At 35.0% G+C, this 17,792-nt stretch overlaps 1 protein-coding gene across 1 annotated transcript; it reads left to right on the top strand.

Annotated features, from left to right (window-relative positions):
- The first annotated feature begins 1,904 nt into the window (after nucleotides 1–1,904).
- On the top strand, nucleotides 1,905–8,269 carry LOC107044311 (leucine-rich repeat-containing protein 24). The gene is made up of 4 exons (XM_015266138.1): nucleotides 1,905–2,210; nucleotides 3,699–3,932; nucleotides 4,014–4,174; nucleotides 7,521–8,269. The coding sequence occupies exons 1-4, from the start codon at nucleotides 1,932–1,934 to the stop codon at nucleotides 8,149–8,151; spliced, it is 1,305 nt and encodes a 434-aa protein (XP_015121624.1). The 5' UTR covers nucleotides 1,905–1,931; the 3' UTR covers nucleotides 8,152–8,269.
- The last annotated feature ends 9,523 nt before the right edge of the window (nucleotides 8,270–17,792 follow it).

The raw sequence follows: 17,792 nt of genomic DNA, 5'->3' as shown, positions 1-17,792 counted from the left end.
ACTAGATGATTCACGAATGGTCGTCATGGGAAGCATGATTTGTCCATAAATAGATGATAATAGCTAACGATATTTGTCATGGAGTATGAGTGAGATTAACTTTAATTTTTTCAAAAAATGGTAATCCTTATGCCTTCATTTTTTGAAAACATACATTGGAATCCATTCGGAAGCCTACTACCAATCCTATGTCTATTAGGTAATTAGATTATATAACTACTCCAATGAATTTTTCGAGGAAGCTGAATTATTTCGTCATTTAACAGCAATAGAAATTGAAGTCAAGAAGAAAATTGAGTCGGACTCAATTAGGTAAATAAATTGAAGGGGGTGACTGGGCCAAATTTTGGGCTTTGTGGGGTTCACACCAGCTGCGTCGCCGTCGCGAACCCTGGGTAATGCTAAGTGCTGGTGAAGCTTGATACTTTAAGGGTGCCAAGTGAATTTGGCGATGACCTTGAAAATTGACATTCACCAACAAAGTTATAATTTTTTAAATTAATAGTATTAGACAGATGGGGAACATCGGTGACAATTTTAAAATTTTAGAACTTATGGATATCGAGAAATTAAATAAACAAAATCAGTCTTATACACGGCCTCTTATGGAGTTTTGATTAAATTGAACGTTTCAACCCCCTAGGAACTCAAGAAAAATTTGAAAAAATTTGAAGATATGGGGAATGATGTGTTCAATGTGATGGCGACAAAAAACAATGGGGTACCGGGGTGAATAAGAGAGATATTTCAACCCGCCGTACCCATTTGATCCCATGCTTTCTCGAGGTTCGTCACGCGAAATAGAGGATTTTCCGCATTTATTTTCTCGATGTCTAGTTCCGGTTGCGGGTTTGAAATTTCGTCGGATGGATGAATACATATTTCTCCAATGATGGAGGGAAAGAAAAAATTTTTTTTGAATCTTTTTTCAAATTCACTTGGCACCCTTAAGAATAAGTGCTTCACTACACATTGAATTTATATGAACACCTCATAAATGATGCTTCATAAATGCTTTTAGAAGGGAAAGCGCAGAATGAGAAGTCCCGTACATCTACATGAGTATATTATTAAGTGTGATAGCTCAAAAGAGGTTAAATTCATTTATAGCAACTAAGTTCCGACACAATATACCTCAAATTACTTCAAGTTCAATATAAAAAAGTTGATATTTACCTATCGGTATCCCGAATGAATAGGAGTTGCTATTCTATCTAATTACCTGAAATTGGTAGAAATGAAAATAGGAGAAAAAAAATACGTGGAGAGTAGCAGTCATATGTAATCTGTCAAATGTTGTTTTGTTAAAATTTATAAAAAAAATTCCACAGAATGTTGTACGCACATCCGGACGTACACACCGACATGCTCTAAAAACACCGTATCTCGACTTTTCATAACATTCTAAGTCACTTCCAAGCGAAATTAGAGAATCTAAAAATCTACCGATTACAAAGTTTCCATTCGGAAGCAATGATGAACAGTTTCAAGAAAAAATTACAATTTTTTCCAAAACAGCAATGAGTTCCATTTTCTCCCCTAAAATTCTCATCATTTTGTTATCTCCATTATGATTACAGTTATGCTGTAATTAATTATGTATCTCAATTATAGTTTTGACCCTATAATTGGCCTTGAGCTGTTGGGTCTGTATAAAGCAATAAATAAATAAATAAATAAATAAATAAATAAATAAATAAATAAATAAATAAATAAATAAATAAATAAATAAATAAATAAATAAATCATTATTGATGTAGATTTCGATTCTCAGGAAGTCTTCTAAAATTATTCAAAACTCGGAAATGAACGAATCGGTTTCTCTCGTATCTGTTCGGCAAAATGAGTGATGAGTGATGACTAAAATTTGAAAAGATAAGATTACGACGCTCCACACCACTGTACCCAGCGATACAGTTCCATTACAGACAATGAATAATACTCGTCTATTTTCGTACAAAAATTTTCTGAAAAATGTAGTTCTCGTACTCATGCTCATTGTTCTTAATATACCTGCAGAGCCCGTGGGATTATCAGGTAACAATGACAATTGCTCGGCATTTTGTACCTGCTACACCTGGTATTCCCTGCGATGGGCTTCTTGCTCAGGTCAACATCTTTACAGTATTCATACGGGAATATCTGACATTGTGCAGGCACTAGACATATCTAATAATACGATTTCCATTCTGGCGGATTACGAGCTCCAGGTAAATCGTTGTTTTTGACGAAACAGTAGAAATCAACTGCATGGTGATTCATCGTCGCTTTATTTGTTTTTTTTGTCTTTGTTGTTGAGGTTCTGTGACTGTCTGTAGTGGCGACTTGTGACTGCAGAGAGCGTCATTTGTTTTCGGGGCGCGAGATAACAGTTTAAAAATCATTTTGTTGTTTCCGTAACCCTTCGTTACTCACCTGATTTTCGAACAAGTTTTTCAATTGCGTCTTTCTCATAGAGAATAGGTGGAAAATTGCTTTTGTCATAAAAGTCAATATATTTTTCCTAATAAATTAGCAATTTACGTCCGAAGGGAATTTCTGTGATGATGTATTTTAAATTGAATTCAATGATTCATTCATTTCAAGATTATTCCAACGTTAGCAGCCAACATTGTCCCAATGTTGATTACCAATATTGCCTCAACGTTGGCAGCCAACATTGCCCCAACGTTAAATTTGTTTTCCGTACTGACTTTCACTTTTCCTCGTCCGGGGATTGGTATTGGCCGTTCCCCAAACTCGTAAAAGTGAAAATCATGGCGGAAAAATATCGTTCACGACCAGGGTTTGTTATTTGTTATTTGTTATTTATTTATTAGAGACCCAATAGTCTAGGCCAATTACAGGGTCAAATCATTTAACATTATAATCACATAGAAACAAATATACACATATTTACAAACAATATCAGTTGAGGAAAACGGTGGTAGATCAAAATAAATGGCATATAAACACTATTTTACGCTTCTTTTTTACGTTTCTCTGAGGGATTTGACGAAGCTATGCGCTTTAATTGCAATTAAACTTAGGCATTAAGGTTAGGCAAGTAAATAGAATACCACCGGTATTTTACCAAGTGTTGTACATGTAAAAAAACAAGTAAATTACGAAGGAGGTTTTAGATCTTTTTGATCGCGTGTGTGCGTGATTGAGAACAACATAGTTGTTCTGGAGTGAAAAGGGGGGTCAAGCTCCTGTGTCATGTGCAAGGAATTGTATATACTTGACCGATCGTTTTTCGACGATAACTGAAAAAATAATTGTTTAAATGAATCCATTTGTGAATTAAAATATCCTTCCCAATGCCATGTTGACCGGGCTCGATAATGAGATTGATTGCATCATCTGTTGTTGAAAAAATTCATTTTGAATCCAATATTCAGGGCAAGATAAAAAATATGAACGCTTAGGCAATGTTGGCCGCCAACGTTGGGCCAATGTTGGCCGCCAACGTTGGGCCAATGTTGGCTGCCAAAGTTGGGCCAATGATGAATGCAAAGAGTTATTGAATTCAATTTAAGATACACCGTCATAGATTTTGGTCAAAAATATATTGACTATGTTGTGACGAAAGCAATTTTCTACTTGTTTTTTCTCTTGATTTCAAAACAAAATCCCTACAGTAGAATTGTGCTCCATTACCAAGCTTCTACGATAATATTGTGTTAATTTCGAATTTTTCATGTAGAAATTTGCAGTCAACAGGTTTAACACAGCTGAGGTACCTGAACCTTTCGGACAATGCCATCAACGAAATTGGTTTGTCAGCCTTCTGCGGTTTACAGGAGTTGACAGTTCTCGATTTATCGAGAAATCATCTCTATTATATTTTACCCAACACCTTCGTTGACAACACGAACTTGAGAGTTCTCAGATTGTCAGGGAACAACTTTAATCAACATGTCCCCTTCTTGGAGAATCCTTCAATCACGGTAGGTAAAACATAAACAAATGGATTCAGGTGAAACATGAAAGATAATTGTGAATGAAAAGTGAGGATTATTATTTTCAAGGAATTAAATCTCGCTTCGTGCCGATTAAGTCATTTACCATCGGGGGCATTCAGTGGACTCAAGCGGCTCCGCAGCCTCGATCTATCGGACAATTTGATGATACAACTCGAAGTGGAAGCATTACGCGTGCTGCCGTTTCTCAGGATTCTGTCGATTAATGAGTAATTTTTCATGAATTTGTAATTTTTCAATTCAATTTAACTCACGCAAATTGTTCTACTTCACTGTTAAAAATTTGCGTCTGAATTTTTCGTGCTAAATCCTGGGAATTTTTATTGTGTTTAATTTTCACTGAAATTTCAGAAAATGTCGACATTGAAAAATCAAATATTCCATTAATTTTTGGTTCAAATGATCTGAAAATCAATAAAATACTTGATTTTTCAGTTAAATTATTCCATGAAAATTCAGAAAAATCAGGAAAATTTGAGAAAAATTGAAAATTCATGTCATTTTGTTCCTGAATATTCATGTTCTATTGAAAATTCAATCAAGTTGTGAAATTTCCATCTCACTCACACTAATAACTCATGAATTTCCTTGAATTCTACCTAAAACTTGAAATTTCATCACCATTTTTCACCTAAATCTGATTCAATGTCACTCTCATAAGAATTACTTTCATATTTTTCATAAAATTTCAAAAAAACTCTGTGTTGTTCTTACGATGCAGTGGACACTTGCTCGCAGAACAATGGTTCATTTGAATCAAATTAAATTAACTTTATTGGAATGAACTAAATCGTTTATTTGGTTTTAAAGGTGGATTTATTTGATTCAAATAAAGTTTATTTAACTCAAATAAATCATTTTTCTGGATGTGATAAATATTTGCTAGTAACTTTTCACTCGACCGTAACCCGGTGTATTATGCCCCCGTGACGAAAATAGTTATTCATTTTGGCTATCCAATACTCACAGGAAAAAAAATTGAGTTTTGAATAGAATAATAATTATGATGTGATCGCAATACTGTACATTAGGAACAAAATATTTGTTGATCAACTTCACATTATGAGAAATATTCTTCTCCTGAAAAGTCACCATCTCGCACGAATGATCCGCCTGAGTTAAATATTTCGTTGTTAAAAGCAGAGCAATTGTGCGTGTCTGAAACTGTCGATTGTTCACTTGAGCCAATTTCTATCTTCGGAATTATCAACTTTCGATTTTTCTGGTTTGAACACTTCGAACAAAAATTGTTTGAAAACATGATTTTTTTCGTTGAATGCATGTTCTTCAATACTTCACACGAAACTCATTTGGAAGACCCTTCCCATTTTCCCTGATGGAATCCCAAGAGACAGAGGGTCGTAACCACGGAGATGATAGCTGTTTGTTAGTTTCAGTATCAATACTAATTACCAAAGCAATATTAATATTATCACCGCTATAGTGCCTTGAGTAAATCATGGAAGACTCTCTCATGGGAACTCTCTGACCAGAAGGATTTCTCTTGGGCATCAAATATCCTTTACTGGTCCCAGAGTTCGAACGACAATTTCCATCTTATTTATTTACTCATTCATTCATAGAGAAACTCAACAGCCGAGGGCAATTAGGGGATGAAATCATAGTACACAAGACGATATATATCAAAATATATAAACAAATACTAATTGTCTTTACTAGAGTTAGGAACTCATTGAGCGACTTGTGATAACTACTATCGATTGTACCCGATACATCAACAAAAAAAGTTTTTCGCTTTTACCTTTAAAACGGCCCAGGTACCTCATTTTTCACCATGTTGTGATCGACATTTTGTTTTCAAAATGATCGTTAGACTTCAAGAAACAAAGGCATGCATCTGTCTTACGATTCATTGAACGCATCATGAGAAAATTTTAAAAACAAGTGGGAGATTGCTCTTGTATTGCATACAATAGGGTGGCCCATTTTACGGGTATTCCTGAATATTTCCGATTTCGCATTAAAAAATGATTCTTCAGTTGATAAAATACCCCTGTGAATTTTTGCATATTTTTAAAATGCATTTTGACGGTTGCCCCGAGCGTTTAAAGTTTGACTAAAATTTTTGACCTACTGGCAGTAGAGGTCATAAAACTTGGGTAGAAGTTAAATATCTTCAATGATGTGCCCGTGTCAGGTAATAAGTATGGCTCCGAGTGAGGGTTCGGGTGTGTCACCTAGGTAATATATCTCTTACAGTTGCAAACAGTTCCCGGAAAAGGGTTTAGAAAAGGAGAAACCCATTGTTAACGTACTAGTGGCTAATTTTATTTTAATCGATAGATATTGACATGTAAATCAAATTTTTCCAGTAGTTTTTTCCATTTCGAGTGGGGCGCATATCATAAAAATACTAAAAAAATCTTTTTGCTGATTTGTAAGAAAATGGTCAACTTTTTTTCATTTTTTTATAAAATTTATTTTTAAAGTTTTCAAAGAGTTCTACATTTGTTGTTTTATGTGTTTTCTCGATTAATCACGTCCTCAGCTAGTAAGTTCAATGAGTTTATAAATGTTATTAAAAAATGGAAATACTAGTGGCTTTTTTTCTTACCGACCGATAGTTTGTAACATTTAGATGAAATTTTGTAAATAGTTTTCATGTTTCTGGATGATGCATTCATAAAAGAATGATAGTAAAGGACGGAAACCTGTGATAACTGGTTCGTCAGTAGCGCTACAGTCGACAGAGTAGGGGTAAGGCAAACCCGCACTAATGTCAAGGAGTAGTGGAAGAGACGATTCCATTCATTAGATCAGCGAAATAATTCTTCATCATTTCATGTATCAATTTTTTAAACTTCGTCTTCCTTGGTTTTTTTTTATTCTTTAGTCTTTGATTATTCTCGATATATTGAGAATTGTATAGTCCTCATGGACAAAATATATCTTTTCAATCTGAAGGAAAACGTATGAAATTAATTTAAATGGTTCGAAAAATAATGATATAAAATGGAGTCTAAGGAAATAAGTATAATTGATCTTCTGTGTTGAATAAACGCTCCCAGGATTCCTTCGGATTAAGTTAGATTTGTCTAATGCCTTTTTTGTTACAAATGTAGTTGACATTTATTTCAGATATATGAAAAATATAAAATTCTCAATATATCAAAAATAATCAAAGAGTAAAAAATACAAAAAACCAAAGAAAAAGAAGTTATTAAAAACTTGATACATATGAACTGTTGAAGAACAATTTTTCTGGTGTAATGAATGGAATCCCCTCTTCAGGATGGGGACGTTCGACCACTCGCTGAACGTAACATCACTGTCAAAAAATATTGTTCGACACGTATGAGACAGGAATTTTCAGCTCACGTGATTGGTAGCCCTCGGCTTCGCCTCGGGCGGCCAACTTCACGCTCGTGAAAATGCCGTCTCACTCGTATCGAAATATACTATTTCGGACTTTTTGGATCATACTGGATCTATATAACACAAAAAATCCAAAGCTTAAATTTGAACAATGACAAATCTTCCATTCGGAAGCAAAAAAATGATCCAAAATAACTGTTCACATATTCCTTTAAACAGTAATCCATGGGCATGCAACACCAAACAAATGCAGAGTCTCCAGCACTACTTGACGTCGAGGGAAATTAAATACGAGCCATCAGTCTGCCCCCGCCGCAGCAGCGTAAAAAAATTCGAAAAAATAGTATTGAGTCCTGTAATGGTGGAACCCAAGAATGCCCCGAACACAATCATCTTACCGAAAAACAAAAATACCGGAAATACTGGTTGGGTGAAGGAAGAAAATAGAGACGATGAGAAGACCGCAGCTTCCGTAGAAGAAAAGATAAATAAATTGAAGGACTTTTATACTTTCGAGGCATCGGTTTTATGTATTTTCGGATTCATAACAGGCCTTGGGCTCGGAATAATCGGAACGTATTGCTGGTTGTCCAGATCAATTGTGGGATCTTCGCAGAGACCGTCATTGCTGAATTCATCATTACGCAGATACGACACGATATCACACAACAGTCAAGCTAGCTTCGAGTTCTCTAGTCCCCTTGCGCAACGAGTCTCTTTGTTGAGGAATATCTGGAGCAATAGTGATGAAGATGTCAACAATCTTCGACGAATTCCAGTTTGTCCGGATACACCACCTCCGGCGTACCGCGACGTTATTCTTCACGCTAATCGTTATCCTGTTGGTTGAAAACTAGAGATTATTATTGTCGAGACAATATTTATTAACTCTTGAGTGATGTTCGTTTTTTATAAATAAAATATAATAAAGCTGTTGCCGATTATTTGGCCGTGTTTCACGAAAACTACTAAATGGATTTCAATTACATTTTCACTTTTTAATAGTTTAGGATCTCTAGATGGCTTGAGGCTATAATTAACTGTGCTGCGTTGCATAGCTTAATATGCCACTTAGAAACTTCCAGAAAATTCTGGAGTTTTCTAGAAAATTCTGGAACTTTCTGGAAAAATCTTGAATATTCTGAAGTCTGAAAATATTTTCGGATTTTTTTACAAAGTTTGAGGATATTCTCGGATTTTACAGGGAGAAGAGAAAATTCTTTGGTTCACCAGAAAATTCCAGGAAATTTTCGGGTTTTCTTGAAAGTCGTGCAAATTCAAGAAGTTCCTATAAAATTCAAGGAAATGCAAAAAGCTTCTAAAAATTTCGAGAGAATTCAGGAACTTTTTCGAGATTTTCAGGGAATTCAAGGAACTTCTAAAAATTCCGAGGTAATGTAGAAGTTTCTAGAAATTTCGAGTAAATTTACGGAATTTCAAGAAATTTCGTGAGAATTCGAGGATTTTCTGGAAATTTTGAGGAAATTCAGGGACTTTCAAGAAATTTCGAGGGAATTCAAGGAGTTTCTATAAAATGCTAAAGAATGCAGGGAATTTCTAGAAATTTTCAGCAAATTCAATGAGTTTCTAGAAAATTCAAGGGAATGCAAAGGGCTTTTATAAATTTCAAGAGAATTCTGAAACTTTTTTGAAATTTCGACGGAATTCAAGGAATTTCGTGAGAATTCAGGGACTTTCTGCAACTTTCAAGGAAATGCAAGGACTTACAATAAATTTGGAGGGAAGTCAGCAAGTTTCTATAAAATTCGAGGGAATGCAAGGAATTTCTAGGAATTTCGCAGGAATTCGAGGAGTTTATAGAAATTTCGAGGAAATTCAAGGGAATTTATGAAATTTCGTGGAAATTCGGAGTTTCTAGAAAGTTTGAGAGAAGCTTTACGAAAATTCATCGAAATTCGAGAAAATGTTTCTCGAAATTTCGTGAGACTCAGGCATTTTCCGGACCTTTCGAGGAAATTGAAGGACTTTCGAACGTGAACGACTGTTTTGACGTGCGAGGACCCAATCGAAAAGATAGGTACTGCGGCAACGCCGTATCGCCCAAACCACGTAAGGCGCGACGCTAACCGCGCGACCACAGACGTCAGCCGAGCTAGCGCGGCCAAAGAACGGTTAACCGTTCTTTTTTTATTTAAATAATCAGTTAAGGTAAATTTTCTAAGAGATGGAAAATCAACAAACTTTTGAATGCTATAAGAATAATTGCCGAAATCTAGAAAAATCGAGAAATTTCTCGAGTCTTCTAGAAAATTTGAATAATTTCTGGAATTTTATAGAACATTCGCGAAGTTTCGCCAATTTTCTAGAAAATTAGAGAAACTTAAAGTTTTCTAGAAAATTCAAGAAAATTCGAAAAAATTCTCAAGTTTTTTAAAGAGTCCAAGAAAGTTCTTGAGTTTTCAAGTGAATTAAAAAAACTTCTCAAGTTTTTTGGGAAACTCGAGAAACTTCAACTATTTCTTCAGTAACTTTGACTTATCATAAATAATATTTCCTTCAATGTGATATTCATTCATTTAGGAAGTTCTTTTATAAATCGAATGGAAGAATGATGCTATCTATATTATGGAATGAATTTGGAACATATTTGAAAAAACCATCAGAAAGTTCATTTTCAGAGCAATTCACGAAAAATTCTAAATTCTAAAGAACTCGAACATGGCGGATATTTCAAATGAGTGGAGAAAGTAAGGTGTTTTTCATGAGTACAATCGTGTTGCGTCGAATTTTCATGAAGCCAGCCTAAGAAACAAAAGAGAATTGAAAACCATTCTATGAAACATGAATAAATGAATCGTAATTGTCCAAATCATTTAGGTCAGAGAAAAATGGAATAATTCTACTTTCTTATTATTGCATTTGCTAAGGTTTTCTTATCAAACAAAGTTGATTAGAATGAATAGCTAGAATTATGAGATTATCTCACATTTTTTACGTTAAGGATGAGAGAATCTGAATACAATGTAGTGATGATCGATTGAATACAATGTAATGATGAGCGATTTCTTTACTTTGAACAAATCATATTAATATCCAAATACTAAATTTTTGATATGAGTAGAAAGAAGCTGTGACTCAATATTCCAAATGCAGTTTTAATTTTTAATTTGGTGCTGAAAACACGAAATGACAATCCTCTAAGCGCGGACTTATATTAATGAGATGAACAACAGATTAATTGAATTACCGTGTGAACTAACTAAATATTGATAACAGTGGGGGCACGCATTTTTACCAGAGTATCAACAAACATTGAATTACAGAAATTTACAATCTAAAGTGGGTTCTAGGAGGAATTGAATGGTAATTATGATTAAAATCTTATTCAGTGAGCATAGGAATTAGAACATGAGCAAACCATTTATTGTAATATAATTCTCTAAAGAAAAATGAAACGCTCATTAAATTCAGAAAAAAACGACGATTCAGAATCAAATCGAGTTTTCTGGACATTGTTTGCGGTTTTTAAAAATGATATTTAAATTTTTTTGTAATGGTTTGTGAGAGTTGCTTTAGAAGTTGAGAAGGCTGGACGCGCCGGCAACCAACCGTCTATACCGGAAAGAGTGATTTTGTGAATCATGCCAAGAAATTTTCTAACAATCACACTGGGCTCACACACTGAGAAATCTTTTCATGGAAAAATTTTCCGTTTTCTTCTTTTCCCATCCTCCCCGCTATTCGTTCCACGGTACTCTTTTCTGTAACACTTTTATTTTTCGAATTGTTCCAGCGCTTACCTATTCACTCAGTGGAAGCGCTCATAGTGCTGCTTAGTTTTGCATAGCTCCTACCTGCCGTTACATTTAATGCGCTAGTCCGTTGCGGAATACTTGCATAATTGAAATAATTATTTGGATGAAATGAACTTCATTACTTTATAAACCTTCAAACATTTGTTGTGCAGTATGGATCACTGCTCTTGTGATTTTTGGTTTTACTGGCAATAGATCGATGAAGGTAGATGCTGAACAAAATGGAAAAAGTGAAAATTCACTATTTTTGAGGGTTGACCGGCAAAGACGAGCACAATTATTCATTTTTATATTTTATTGCTTCCGAACGGAAGATTTGTAATCGTTAAAGTTTTAGCTTCGTTTTTTGCTTCGGAATGGAAGCCTTGTAATCGTTCAAATTTTAGTTTCGGTTCTTTTGTGTTATATCGACCCATTATGATCCAAAAAGTCCGAAAATACAATTTTTGGATATATAGCGATAGCTTTGGATATCCTTTCGACCGAGTTTGAAGATGGAGGCGATAGCACTAATTGTTGTTTCCATTTATATAAAAATTTGGAAATATTATTATGCTTCAAATTGATTCAATCACAGTTTAAAATTTCAATTTCAAAACCACTTTGTCGAAGTTGAAAGATTATTACGATTGGTAGATCCGTAGGTTTGATTTTTATAATGATTTTTACATTTTGGTGAATTTTTCATGAATTTCCCAGGAAGCTTCTCAATGGTTTCTTCAAATATGATGCTTCAAGATCATTCCATTCTGTATGAAAAACTTGTTTCCAACGCTATTTCATTGAAGTTTGAAATCATCATTTTGTAAAATTTATTTTCACGATTTATTTGAATGAAAAAAAGTTCAAATTGATCCAATTTTCATAGAAGACTCACTTCAATTGAAAAAATGAGTGGCATGAACATATATTCTATCATTTAGTACAATTGAGCATTACAGAGTAGAACACATGAAAACCCTAATAGAACCGTAAGAAGACAAATCGGCTGTATAAAAAAAAAAAGATAATGAGAATAATCATACTAATAATCAAATGACAATAATTGGATTGAGTTGAGGATCAAACAATAATTTAAGTAGATATCTCATCGAATTCAATGAAATAATATGAAAGGATAAATGGTGATATGCAAGAAAAAAAATCATGTACAAGATGACCATTCGGATACGCTATTGCGAATTTATTAGCAAAAATAACTACACCATATCAAGACAATAGAAATTACCCACTTGTTCATTTACATTGTCCCACAGGGTGGTAGTCCCTATGCCAGTATACAATATTATACGATGTTTGGAGTTCAGAGTTTCACTGTAATATCATCAAATAATCTCTCAGCCACACAATTTTATATTTCCTAGATTCGTATAATTGACTCGTTTCCAATTCGTCTTGATATAAAAAGAATGAAATATCATAATATTCCTGAGTAAATCCGCAATAAACCATTCGGAGGGTTAAATAACGAATGTGATAATAACAATCAGAGAACATCGATTGTTATTAGCCTGAAGATCTTTAGGCGCAGTCGATAAACTGAAAAAGATAATTGGTAATCACTTGATCAGGTTTTACTAGACGACCATATTTTTTCCCCAAGAATAATGTCTCCTCCGCTTGCACAACTAAACTAATGTCTCTTACCTGTAAATCATTCAACAAATATAAAAATAACGCCTTAGTATCCGCTTTACGAGGACCAGAAAGGAAAGCTAAGAAATCACTTGCACTATAGTCCCTGCGATCAAAGGCAGTAGGAACTTACATTCTAGGATCACAATATGCAGGACCTACCTGCAACAAATGCAGAACAGATGAGCACAATTATTCTAAGGATTAAAGAGGTCAAAGGGTAAAGATGGTTTGGCCCCTCAAGTCATAACAACGCTTCGGTTTGATAGTTCTTCCTGTCGAAATCATTGGAAATTTTCCGAAAGAATCTCCCATGATGTGATAATGCAAACAAAATAAGTGGGAAATACCTTTTGTCATAACATAGTCAATATATGTGGACGGCGACATCAATATATGTGGTACTCGAAATTAAGATTGCAAAATTAAGGGTCATAAGGGTCAAAATAAGGGTAATGAGGGTGAGAATAAGGGTCATGAGGGTCAGAATAACGTTCACGCGGCTCAGAATAAGGGTCATGAGAGTCCGAATAAGGGTCATGAGGGTCAGAATAACAATCACAAGGCTCAGAATAAGGGTCATGAGGGTCAGAATAAGGGCCATGAGGGTTAGAATAAGGGTCATGAGGATCAGAATAAGGGTCATGAGGGTTAGAATAAGGGTCATGAGAGTCAGAATAACGATCACGAGGCTCAGTATAAGGGTCATGAGGGTCAGAATAAGGTTTATGAGGATCAGAATAACGATCACGAGGCTCAGAATAAGGGTCATGAGGGTCAGAATAACAATCACGAGGCTCAGAGTAAGGGTCATGAGGGTCAGAATAACAATCACGAGGCTCAGAATAAGGGTCATGAGAGTCGGAAAGAGGTCACGAGGGTTATAATAGGGTCATGAGGGTCAGAATAACGATCACGAGGCTCAGTATGAGGGTCATGAGGATCAGAATAAGGGTTATGAGGGTCAGAATAACGATCACAAGGCTCAGAATAAGGTTCATGAGGGTCAGAATAACGGTCACTAGGGTTAGAATAAGGGTCATGAGGGTCAGAGTAACGATCACGAGGCTCAGAATAAGGGTCTTGAAGGTCAGAATAATGGGCCAAATAAGGGTCACAAGAGTCAGATTAAGGGTCATATAGGCCAGATTAAGGAACATAAGATCAAGGGTCATACGGGTCAGATGAAGGGTCCAAATAAGAGTAACAAGGGTCAGATTAAGGGTGTAAGTAAGGGCCATAAGGATTAGATTAAGGGTTACAACGGTCACAGTAAAGGTCGAAATAAGGGTTATGAGGGTCGGAAACTAAGGGTTACAAGAGTCAGAATAAGGATCATGGAGGTCATATGGAGGTTGGCGAGCAGGGGGCGTAGCCCCCTAGTTCTCTGATAATATTGATAACATCACGCACATTTTGAACCCAAAATTATCGTCGCTCGAGAAGATGGAAAAACCAATTTAACATTGGTGTAAATGGAAGTTGCTGAGACAAAAACGTGAATATCTCGGGAACTAGAATCGACGCAGTAGTCTCTTTCCATGCGGGCGTTCACATATCTTTGCTAATAAACGAAGGAGAAATACAAATTCTCCATCACTCACTAGGAAAAATGAAAAATATCAATTACTTTCAAGGTTTGTCAATTCTTTGTGTGAAATTTTCTTGAAGCTCATTGTCAAGTGTATTTTATTGTATGTAAATTTTCATTCATCATGTGAGTCATACGTCTTGTGGCCATCGACATGTTGAGCAGACATGGAAAGCTAAGCAGCGTTGGGTGCGGTTACCAAATGGATGGGTCTTCACACTCACCGCGAACTGAAAACTGAGACGACGCGTCAAGACACGATGCGAGTATTCTATCATTTACTGTCATGATCCCTCAGCATCACCCCTTCCCTGTCATAGCCACTTTGTCCTATGTTGATACGATGTTGAGGTAAAATGATACGCTAACACATGGTGATACGAACACAATACTGATAAGGAATGTGTTCTCTATGGCAGAAAAAGCAGTACGACACCATGAAATCTCATCACAAGTCCCTGATGAAATCAACTGAAGGCTCAAGTTTGAGTTACATTAATTTAATTGGAATTGGACGCTAATAATTCCACACTTCCTAATACAATAAGCGTATTTCATTTTTATTTTTAAAACAGAAGTATCTCAGAATTTCCAGTAAAACTTATCTATCTGAATTTTCCGGGCAAAACTGGTCTAACTCAAACGAAATCAGAAAAATCTATTTCGTAAACGTTGATTAAATAGTGTTTAACCGATTTAGTTGACATATTGTGAATTTATAATAGCGACACTTCCTAATAAAACAAGGGTATCTCAGAATTCCGTATAAAACTAATCTATCTGAATTTACCGGGGAAAAAATATTTTAGAGATTTAATATCTGATGAAAAAAAAAAATCGTGCCCAAATATTATGTCTAAATTTCATTTACGATTACTAACTTGATGTTTAATGGCCCTCACGTATCTACCTAGTCTTTTTTTACTCTATAGTTGAGAGAGTTCCTCAGAAATCCAGAATCTGCCAGCGTACTCCCTCCCAAAAATTCGAATAGGTGCATTTTTTCCGTAGTGTTGCGATTCAGTTTCCATTCTTTTATGGGAATTCACTCATTCTAATTGATACTTATAATTTATGTTCGGAAATATAATCAATCCATTGAAAATAACGACTTTTTTCAGGTTGACCAATGGATTTCAAAATATATCTTCTCCCGTATTTCTCATAATTAAAGATAAAAAATTTGTGATCATTCGAAAAACTTTCGAAAAAAAGACGTTGGGAATTCTTCAAAAGTTGATTTTTCGAGTAGAAAAATTTGAATCTGCAATTTTTAGCGGTCAGTGACGAATTTGACTGACAAAATCGAATTTCTGAGGAAAAATCGCGTGGAAAACAGTGTTTTTGAAGATTTTCTCTCGAAAAACGCAAGTTTTTTTCCCGAGGTGAACATCCCCTTAAAATATTCTTCCCCATGCCATCTTGACCGAGTTTGATCATGAGATCGATTGCAATATTCAGGGAATCTTAAAAAATTTTGCGTTGGGACAATGTTGGCTGCCAACGTTGGGGCAATGTTGAATAGAATTAATCATTGAATTCAATTAAAAATACATCGTCATAGAAATTCCATTCGGAAGCAAATTGCTGATTTATTAGCAAAAATATATTGACTATGTTTTGACGAAAGCAATTTCCCACTTGTTTTCACTTCTTCAATGTTTCATTGATTTAATGAGAGTTTTAACGATTTATTACTGTTTGAAATGTTTGCCAGACCATCAGTGGCGGTTTTGGTGGAGTGCCCGCTCGCTACATTACAACTTCACGAACTTCAAGTGTCATGACAATTGCAGTTCATATAGTTGTGATGAAGTTGTGACATAACGAGCGGGCACTTCACCAAAACCACCTGTTGCATAGCCAGTGGTGGCCGATAGCCATAGCTACTATCGGATTGAGAAGTAAATACCCCTGACTGGAAAATTACGGTATAACCAACAAAAAATCATAAAAACTGAAAAAACTCGTGATTGCGGAGATCCGTTACAAATTCCCTTCAACTCAAACATTACTTTATACTCTGTGGATTTGAAGATATTTGGCAAAACATGTCCTTATGGTCCGTACTGTTGAACTCCAGAAATGAAATTCTCCGGAAGTACAAAGAAATTCTTGTTGGAGGAGATATAAGATTTAAGATCGAGGGTCCACAGAAATATCTAGAGTTACACGCACGAAAAAATTTAATAGAAAAATCTATCGAATTCCTCAGAAAATTCTATTGAATTTCTATTAAATTTTCTATTATTTTTTGGCTGATTCTATTGACATGTTCAATAGAAAACATTCAATGAAAAAAGTCAACAGAATTCGATTTTTCTATATAACTTATTCTTTTCATATATTTTCTATCAAATTTGCTCGACTCAAATTTTCTAAGTTTATTTCATTCTATTTTTCTTTTCTTCTCATCAAAGAAATCAAACGAAAAAACTTAGAAAATTTGAGCCGAGGAATTCTATAGAAAATATCTCAATAGAATAAGTTATATAGCAAAATTGAATTCTATTGACTTTTCTACTAACAATTTCCTCAATTCTGATTTTGACCAATCAGAGTGCAGTATTCGCGATACCGTGACGCGTTTCAGACTGATAATATCCCTGTAACCTGTCTATTGTTTTCTACGAATTTGACAGATATTCCTCACATTTTGGTAAAATGTGTCCCGTAACCCCGAACACTGCACCCTGATCGGCCAAAATCAGAATTGAAGAAATTGTCCTCCGAATACCCCTCGACCTTCAAAATTCATCGGATATTTCCCTCAAGTTTTCCTGCATATCAACGATCGGGATCAGTTCAGCAGTAAAATCCCGAGCGCGCAGCGCTCGAGATTTTAATCTCCAAAACGGATCCCTCTCGTTGCTATGCAACAAAACATTCGGGAAATATCCGATAATTTTGAAGGTCTTGGGGTATTATAGCTGAATATTTTGTACTGAACATTTCAATAGAATCGGCCAAAAACTAATAGAACAGTTCAATAGAAATTCAATAGAATTTTCTAACGAATTCGATAGGTTTTTCTATTAAATTTGTTCGTCCGTGTACCGCTGCGTATGCATGAAAGGAAGATAATCGTCAAAATTGGTCTAGACAATAAATTTGTCAACTCTCTACTATTTTTGAGTCCACTGTCTCACTACGTAGCGATGAACCCTGTGAACTGATGTTTTATCCATCAGTGTGGACCTAATGATAAAATCTACTATTTGATCCTTTATTTTGGACACTTTNGGAAAAATCTATTTCGTAAACGTTGATTAAATAGTGTTTAACCGATTTAGTTGACATATTATGAATTTATAATATTGACACTTCCTAATAAAACAAGGGTATTTCATTTTTATTTTTAAAACAGAAGTATCTCAGAATTTCCAGTAAANTGTACTGAACATTTCAATAGAATCGGCCAAAAACTAATAGAACAGTTCAATAGAAATTCAATAGAATTTTCTAACGAATTCGATAGGTTTTTCTATT

This window comes from Diachasma alloeum, unplaced genomic scaffold (genome assembly GCF_001412515.2).
Source record: "Diachasma alloeum isolate Michigan unplaced genomic scaffold, Dall2.0 Dall_scaffold_00711, whole genome shotgun sequence".
In the NCBI taxonomy this organism is placed as follows: Eukaryota; Metazoa; Arthropoda; class Insecta; order Hymenoptera; family Braconidae; genus Diachasma; species Diachasma alloeum.
The sequence above is the reverse complement of the archived record's forward strand: the minus strand, read 5'-3'. Positions and strand labels throughout refer to the sequence as shown.

Bases quoted from the DNA above. Each gene is read 5' to 3' on its own strand.
- LOC107044311 (XM_015266138.1), top strand. From the start codon at position 1,932: ATGAATAATACTCGTCTATTTTCGTACAAAAATTTTCTGAAAAATGTA. The intron at 2,211-3,698 runs GTAAATCGTTGT...AGAAATTTGCAG, and splicing joins TGGCGGATTACGAGCTCCAG to TCAACAGGTTTAACACAGCT. The intron at 3,933-4,013 runs GTAGGTAAAACA...ATTATTTTCAAG, and splicing joins TGGAGAATCCTTCAATCACG to GAATTAAATCTCGCTTCGTG.